Below are 8,955 nucleotides of genomic sequence, written 5' to 3' on the forward strand. Positions count from 1 at the left end.
TTATGTTAGAGCAAATTTATTGATTGTGCACACGAAAGAAGCTTTTTAATATAAACATGGTTCCAACTGCATTTAAAAGGTATTTGAACAGAAAAAAAAAAAGAGAATTTTTTTTCGATGTTTTTCTCTACATGCAATGAAAAAAAATATATATTTTCAACATCAAAGGTATTGCCTAAAAATACTAGTTATACAGTGTTAGTTTTAGAGAGAATTTGTGATATCCATGTTAAAATTTACAAGTGCTATATAAGGAGTAAACTCAAATCACCATTTGAGTGAATGTAAGGTATAAAAGTGATTGAAATTGTTAGTTAATATTGAAATATAAGAATTCTACTCTTAACAGAGATATCATGAATTAAAAGACAAAAATTGTCACTACCCACCCGAGTCTATTTGAGAGATTTTATATATATTATTTTATTTCATAAACATATAAATTATCTTTTTTTAACTTTTAAGTGGTGATTTTGGATAAGGAGTGTTGCGGTGGTTACAGATGTTATCATGGCCTTGACAAAAAGCAAATGGAAAGCATAGTTGTTCAGTTCTGCTTAGGAAATGAAACAATTAGGATAGATACATCAGAAGACTGTAAAATAACCAGTTCTGCATCACAGAATCCCTACGTAATGGTACCCAGGCTTTGCATTTACTTCAAATGCATCAATACATAGAGGCGATAATGATCCAGTAAAAAGCAACTAAAAGAACTACTAGTGACCACTGCAACTGAAATCAAAGGTACCCTTTTCATTTCAATTCTTATTCCAACGAATAACAAACTCTGTAGCTGCTGCTCAAAACCATATTTCACTTCAAATTAAAATCTCCATAACCCTTGTGCCCCCACATCATCAGCAACTTTTCTCCCTCTTTGCTATGTTTGGAATTAGGATTTTGTGGAAGGAAAGGGGAAATAGATATTCCTTATGTGCACGTAAAAACGCATATACAAAATAGTAATTTCACTTCTTTTCCTTTACTTCCTGCTGAAAAATCCTCGTTCCAAGCTTAGCCTTGAGGATGCCCTTATTTCGCTCTGTATATTGAATCTGAACTGCTTGAGCAATCTTCCTTGCTGACAAATTATTTCCATGGTCGAAGTGGGGATTCTCTTTCAGTCATAAGATGGCCTCTGGAAGACCAAGCTTATTACTGCTGAGGAAGAGCTGTCTGGGAATTTCCCATTTGTGGAGGCTTGATACTGCATCTGTCTGAGTCAATGTCAATGCCAATAAGGGTTCTAGCAGAAATGTCTGATTCTCATCTTCTCGCTCATTCATCGCCATTTCTTCCACTAAAGCTTTCCCAGTGTCTATACCTGCTCAAAACAATCATGAAAGCACATTTGTTACCCAAAAGCATGTCGAGCCTTTATCCGATTATGTGGCTGGCTATATGAATTCAGCTCGCCAATCATTTCTATTTATGACTTTATCTTTATTTTGTTATCCAAGATCACAAAAAATTAACGGCCTTCAACAGTTACCTGCAAGGTATCCTCCATGGACATAGCCATTAAATTTCTCACTCGTGTGTTCCCCTGAAAAAAAGATCCTCCCCACTGGTGCCTGACCAAACAACGAGAACTGTTACTCACTGGCAATTTCTGTTTCAGATCAATAATTTTATCCTCCAATTTTTCAGTCTAAGAATGTTCTTGTTCATGCATTACGCTTTCTGTACTGCACATTACAAGTATAAAAGAATCACACAAATTTTCAGGTGAAAGGTTTTCAATTCCGTGTGTGAATGGAAGAACAATACATTGACTCAGGTTAACAGAGAAGGAAGACAAAAAGAGGTGCATGAATTTTGTATCCTATAAATTAAGTTTGAAAATGATTTCCAAATCAAATAGGACCCTTTCATATTTTAATTTATGTAAGCAATACATATGAGGTGGGAATGTGTTGGGAAACATGTTTAGAGAGGGAGGGCATTTCATGAATGAGACTCCCGGTGTGATAGTGGGAGGGTTATTTTTTGTACACAGTCTTCTTGATTGCAAATAAATTATTTTCCCAACTCGAACTTATGACTTTTATTATAAATGAACAATTTCATCATGTTACCAAGACTCGCTTTCTACTAGAAAACATATAAAATATATATTTTTTTTAAAAAAGTGGGAAATGAAATGGGCACCTTAATATTATCAACAATTTGGTGATTCAAATATACGGGGTAGTTGCTGTAGCTGCCGCACTGGAAACGATTGTTCCACCAGCGAGGGACGAGTATATCAGTGGCATCAGGTATATCAGGACCAAACATGTTTCTCAGCACCTCCATGGCTTCATCCAGTGTTTCTTGATCGGACTGAGCTTCAACTCGTTTAGATTCGCCATTTGTCAGTGTTACAACAAGAATATTGGATCCTGGGTAAGCATTCTCCATGTGCTGATGACACAAGAACAGATCAACCGCCAAAATGGATCAATGTTTGGTGAGCGGTTGAAGCAAACAGATAATCCAATCAACAATCATACATGAATATACTACATTACTGTATTATAGTTTGGGAATCTACTTCTGTTTAAAATGATAAGGACAAGTGGACAACCATATCCCACAGAAGCCCACGTGTGGCGAAGAATTCGTCAATTATTGCCTAACAAAGGCAAATGAAGTATTCTAAGGTTAAACGAATTAAGAAATATACATGACCATGACGCAGATTAGCTTGCACTGCCAGCTTTAGAGATAGTGACAGAAACATGACATACTCATTCAAGCAAGAATTATTCAAAATAAGAAATAAGCAGAGAGAAGATTTGCTTTCCTATTAAGATAATTTACTAATTCATGATTTTGATATCCACCAGTAGTTGTGACTGAACGGGAAAATAATGGAGCACACTTAGAGGGTCATTGATGTAAATTGCAAATGGGCACCATGGTCATTTAGTAAGAAATAGCATTTTTTGGAATATAGCATTTTTTCTTTTTTCTTTTTTGAAACAATGAAACATTTTCCTAATAGAGAGGCTGTAAAGACCAAATCCATCAGTTTTGAAAAATTATGACAGGGCAATTAATACCTACAGATGAAGGGTCTATAAAATGAAAAAATTGTCCTGCTCGTTCTAGAAAATATAAATCACAAGTAGGGTAGGGTATGATGCAACTTTAAAGTTGCAATTCTACGAACTAAATAGTATGTATATAACACTGAAATGATATCTCTGTAGGAGGAGGTAAGTTTGAATACAGAAATCGGGTAAGACTGGATCTCAATGCCAAAAGCAATCACAAGGAAACGACAGAATCATTCACGTTTCAAGAAACAACCAGATTTACGCTGTACAACTATTTGATTTGTGAAAAAAAAAAAAAAAAAACTGAGTATTAAAAGAATGATACAGTAGCTTGTATCACCCAGTAGCACTAATTCTGAATAAATTTACCCCTACCTGCCAGAATGTGTAGTAGCCTCTCTGCTCATGGGCATATATGAAGAACTCGCTGTCAGATCCACATGGCCAGAATTTATATGGAAATTTTAAGAAGATCTTCGTGTACACCATCACATCGCATTTCTGAATGGCTTCCTTTTTCCATCTCTGTTTAACAATTATCTAAATTAGTCCACTTTTTAAATTGCACAATTGTAATGATAGCATGACCTAGTAAGTTCCAACAGCAAGGTTTCTTAGATAAAGGACCACTAACAAACAAATAAAGGTGTTAAATAATAAATAGTACTATATATATTAAAGTTGCCTGAGCATTATTGTACTAGGAGTGACTGGTGTAGATTGATTCAGAAAACTTCCTGAAAAGAACTTTTAAGCACAAAAGTTGGCCACTGAACAATCAATAATAGATATTTTTATCATTGTTACTAGCCAAAGTAACTCTCTAAAGTAACCGGGACCCCGCTAGCCTTAGAGACCATGATCACCCTGTTATTTCTTGTCACATGGTCACTTTATCGGAAGTAAGGATTTTTGCAATTGTACATTAGTAAAGATCCACCTATATAAATAGATGTAATCTGTGAAGTGATTCTTCATCAGTATCCCCTAATTCATCACTACTGTCCGTTTAGAACAAATTATTTTAGTGGTATCTCCTTTAGAACAATACTAAAGCCGACTGAACTCACCATTCTCTGATCATCAGCTTTCTGAACTCGAACCCTCTCATTATTGTTCCAACACTGAATTTTAATTTTTTTCCCCTATTGTTGTTGGTTTTTCAGTCATTTCCTAACCTCTAACCTTTACCCTGTTCAGTGTTCCACCCTTTCTGTGCCAAGGCTTTGTATGTGAAGAATTTTCTCTTTTATCCATTTCATGATTGAAACGGAACCTGGAGCTTAGAAAGGAACGAAGGATATATACATCTTCGACCATTTGTCTGTTTAATATCTAAGTTCAGACTTCATTAGAATGCCTAAACATGTAGATGCAAAGTGCACAACTTGCCTACTCCTATCTACTGGGACCCAACTCTTAGCCTCACCCAACAACTACTACTCTACATGGGCCAGAGTGTCATGATCAATGCAATGCCCAGATGCATACCAACAATGAAGGCAAAAAATCATCAAATCAATGTCATGGTACGCAAAAAGTGGTAATTTCTACAATGGATAAGAACTCATACGTGTGCGGATATGTAATATATAAAATCTTCATTGAAAAATATAAAGAAATAAATAGGATTTACTAACTGGCAAGGGTGGTCTGAAGGAGATGAGATCGCTTTGGAGAACACCAATACTGACTGACAAAATAACATAGTTGGCTTCGTAAATGCATCCGTCCTCCGTTGTTAAAGTAACCCCATTTCTCGAATGCTGTAACTCCCTAACAACCTGTGCCCCAGTTCATGAAAAATTACCAAAAATAAGCAATTACACATTGATCTTTTCATTTATTTATTTTCAAAGATAATTAACCTTCCATTCCGTGATGAGAACGTAAATAATGGCAGGGGAATAGTTGCATTATCTATGAACATGTCAAATGATGGCTAGACATCAACTAATCTTCAATGCATATTATATAAACATTCATACAATCACACACGAGCACAGAGAGAGAGAGAGATAGAGGATTAGAGCTCCCACCACGATAGAAAGCCATGCAATTCCCGCAGTCAAGCCCAGAAACAGTAAACCTTCATTCAGAATTCTTAAGAGTATGTGATTTGATGATATTTAGAGAACGCCTGAAGATATATTCAAGTACAAATTACCCGTTTACACCAGCTTCCTCGGTTCCAAAAGGATCAATAGCAATAAGCGTTGAAGAACAGTTTTTTTTTTGCTTGGTAAGAACAGTTTCTTTATTGTTATGGTATTAACTAATAACTTCCACAGGAATAATGATAGGGAAAACAGACAACCAAACAATTAAATGAGGAAAATAACAAATACCCTTTACTTCATGCTCCTGTTTTGAGTTGATTGGACTCTCACTGTCCCACTGATCAAAAACTGTCTCGTGTCAGTTCTAGCTGTTATGGCAAGAACCAGTCCATATGAACACTAAGCAAGATAGTGGAGATTAGGACCCACTATGGTGATGGCCTAAAGTGGTAATTCAGAGTGTTGAAAGAACCCAGCTGCTCTGTCTCATGACTATAATCATCCAAAATGTCGGTAGGTCAACGTTATATTGGTGCATACATGGTGAGGTGGAGTTCCTCAAAAAAGCCTGTTTTTGCAGTAAATGTGCATTAATTGTATATATGCAGATTGGTCAGGCCCACAAAGTGGGTTGATCTGAGTCTCCTAGATGTGCACTGATATTCGTGTAATTGATTTTTAAAAAAAGTAAACTAAAGATCCTGAAGGAAGGCATAGAATATACATTACATTACAGTGTGAAGATTACGAACAATGAGAAACCAATTGTTTGCATTTCATATTTCAAGTTATTATAGAAGCATGCCCAATTTTTACCAGGCTAATTCGCTCCCATATACTTTGCTAGGCCCATAAGCCAATTATTGCATCCAAATTGACAATGAAGGACATGGTAACAAGCATATGAGAGACATCAAAAGTCCACTATCATCACTAACCAATCCCAGTCCCCAATATTGAAGTAGTTCTCTTGGTAGAACAGTAAAAGGAGAAAAAAAAAAAAAAACTCAGAAAGAGAATCCCATTCGGTCACCTATATCTGTAGGTATTATTCTACAGTTTCCCAAATAACAGATTTTAATAAGGTAAAACAGAATAAAATAACGCATTAATAACGCTGTTCAGGAAGTGTCGTTATATGGGAAGCCTTAATCTGGGTATTCAACCCCAACAATAACAGTAAGGAGAAGGTGGTTGCGTGCATGCATAAAAAATATAGTTTCAGATTTTTTTACATTGCCGTTGTCTGTTCGTTTTGCCTTTATAACTCATCTCCCTCCCTGTCCCTCTTTGTTTATCCTACATTGGTAACAAAAAGACTATATGAAACGCCATGCAGACCTAATTTCATAAAGAAACTTTTGAGTTGAAAGATAGGATTCACTTAAGTATACCTGTCACCATATATTTATACTTTTAAACAAGTATCATTGTCATATTATTTTAAGTTTTTTCTGCTAGTAGAAAAAACGATATTATTTAATGGGTTATATATATATATGTATGTATAAAAATTTATTATGTAAAAAAATGAAAAAAAAAAACAAAGAAAGACATAAATACCATATGCTGACCCGTCGGGTGGGTGTGATCAGCACCTCAAGACAAACATGTGTTTATGTGTTAATATTTTTTTATGTTTTTTGGCGCGGATATTTTTCGTTCTTTTTCACGTAACAAAAAAAATACAATATGCTTAACAATATATTATTATAATTGCTACGTACCTTGTTGAGTTTTAGACGATTGTCCAGGATTTCACCCTCTGAGGAGAGAAGGAACGTTTCGGCGATCTTGTACACTAAATGCTCGTATCCTCGCTCATCAGCGACTAGTAATTCTTGTTCCCCGAAGTCCACATAAGTCGATATTGGTTCAACTTCTGCAGGCAAAAGTCAATCTCAGTTTTACGGTTCATAATCGAAAATCTATACATATGTACAATCTCAGTTCAACTTCGCCTTACTTGAGTGAAAAACATAAGATACAAAATTTTTTCCTTGTGTAAAAAAGTAAAAATAGTTTTTAAAATTTAAAACATTTCTTTTCTTCAATTCCAAAACTCAGAGATCGATTAATTGTGCAGAAGGTCCTAATTGATTAATTAAAAATGAGGGCAGAGACCCCACCTGCCATTTCGAAGTCGTGAAGGATAAAATCAATGGCTAGCTCTACTGGCGTTCTGGGAGAACTGCTATGACCAGAAAATGATCGAAAAAAATTAACAAATACAGAATCTAACACGAAACGAAGTATGCATTGAATTTAGACGAGGGAGAGAGCATTTACGATGGCGTTTGACATAGTTCGGAGACACCAGTCTGTTGGTTGGCCTTTTGGTCATTCAGCACCTCTATTGCTGAGTCCACAGCCTTTTTGTACGACTCGGCTGCGAGTCCACTCGGAACAATATTCCCACTGAAAAAAATCATGTCACCACACAAGCAAGAGTTAAAATCACTACAAAAAATAATTATAAGACCGACAAAAAAAAAGAAGCAGAAAATCGCAATGGAGCCTAAACTCAAAATGAAGCGCGAAAAATCGAGCTGCAAAATTGCGGAGAAGTTGAAATTTGCCCCAGCGAAGCTCGGCAGGGCATTCAACCTCGGGCGCAATATAGCAAATTCACAAACAGAGAAACCTAGCTACCTACCTTTGATCGTAAATGTTGTAGCGAGCATTGCTATAGTCAGATAAACAAGTCCGAAGGCTCGATTCACTGGCAAGTTGCCAAACCGGATTGGACTCTTTTCCGCCTACGCCAACGATCCAGCCCGCACCTACTTCCACCGACACGCCTCCAAATTGCTCCTTCCTCATCCTCCCTCCGATCCGCTCCGACGCCTCCAATATCACAATATCCTCCACGCCGTTCTCCACCAACACCTTCGCCGCCGATATACCTTAATTTACACACACACACACATCAAATATACACATAGATACATAAATAGGTGAAGAAAAACGCTCTCTTAATTTATCTCTCATTCTTACCAGAAATACCAGCTCCGACGATGACGACGGAGCTACGAACAGGAGGCGCCATTGATAATATAAAAGAGACAGAAAGTATATGTGTGTATTTGTGTAACTGTATATAGATATGGTGTAAGCTAGAGAGTTGTGTTTCCGATGGCGGGGAAGGCAGAACAGCGGTAGCCTGCTTATATAGTAGTCACGTTTTCTCTTTCTTAAACAGTATTATATATATATATATATATTTATATGAATAATAAATTTTCTCGCTCTATATTGACGGGCGTTGAACTGCTGAGATGAGATGGCGCTGGGAGGGAGGAAGGGCAGTTTGGTCATTTTAAAAGGGCATTCCGGGAAGAACAGTAAAGTTCGCGTGAAACCTGAGTCGCACTTGAGCAGCGCTATACGTGTGGTGTGGAGTGTGCTGCACGTGAGGAAATACTGAATTCGTGTTGACGCCGGGATGCCGCCGATGATCGTCGGGGAGTGACAACATAGCTAATAGGGCCACCGTTAAGTAGACTCCCTAATTTAATTTAACTGAATTAATTAATATAATTGGATTAAGTTAATCCATTTTTTAGTAATTTTATTTTATTTTTGACTCCATGATAGTAGATTCCATTCCATTGGTGTTATTAGATTATTTATTAGTTTATAGTTGGAGCTCAATCGATGATATAAAATTTATTTTTTTAATTATGTTTTAATTTTTTTTTGTAATTTTCCGCACTCTCCTCACTCAAGAAAAAAACACCTAAATTGTCAAAATTTTCCATTTTCAAAGAAGTGGTTATATGTTTTTTTTAGAATTTACATTAAAATAAATTTTACAAATCTTTTTTTTTTTTTTTTGTTTGCCCTAC

The 8,955-nt window shown here is 36.2% G+C and overlaps 1 protein-coding gene across 2 annotated transcripts; it reads right to left on the minus strand.

Annotated features, from left to right (window-relative positions):
* Positions 1-557: 557 nt before the first annotated feature.
* LOC127800968 (polyamine oxidase 1) lies at positions 558-8,266 on the minus strand. 2 transcript variants are annotated; one of them, XM_052335684.1, is made up of 10 exons: positions 8,105-8,266; positions 7,764-8,013; positions 7,397-7,525; positions 7,237-7,298; positions 6,835-6,989; positions 4,688-4,831; positions 3,423-3,572; positions 2,155-2,409; positions 1,496-1,577; positions 558-1,327 (listed from the first exon to the last, which is right to left on the minus strand). In XM_052335684.1, exons 1-10 carry the CDS (start codon positions 8,154-8,156, stop codon positions 1,128-1,130), a joined length of 1,479 nt encoding a protein of 492 aa, XP_052191644.1. In that variant the 5' UTR covers positions 8,157-8,266; the 3' UTR covers positions 558-1,127. The 2 variants fall into 2 exon arrangements, with proteins under 2 accessions (XP_052191644.1, XP_052191642.1); XM_052335682.1 differs by having other exon boundaries at positions 7,237-7,301.
* Between the last annotated feature and the right edge of the window lie 689 nt (positions 8,267-8,955).

This window comes from Diospyros lotus, chromosome 5 (genome assembly GCF_014633365.1).
Source record: "Diospyros lotus cultivar Yz01 chromosome 5, ASM1463336v1, whole genome shotgun sequence".
In the NCBI taxonomy this organism is placed as follows: domain Eukaryota; kingdom Viridiplantae; phylum Streptophyta; class Magnoliopsida; order Ericales; family Ebenaceae; genus Diospyros; species Diospyros lotus.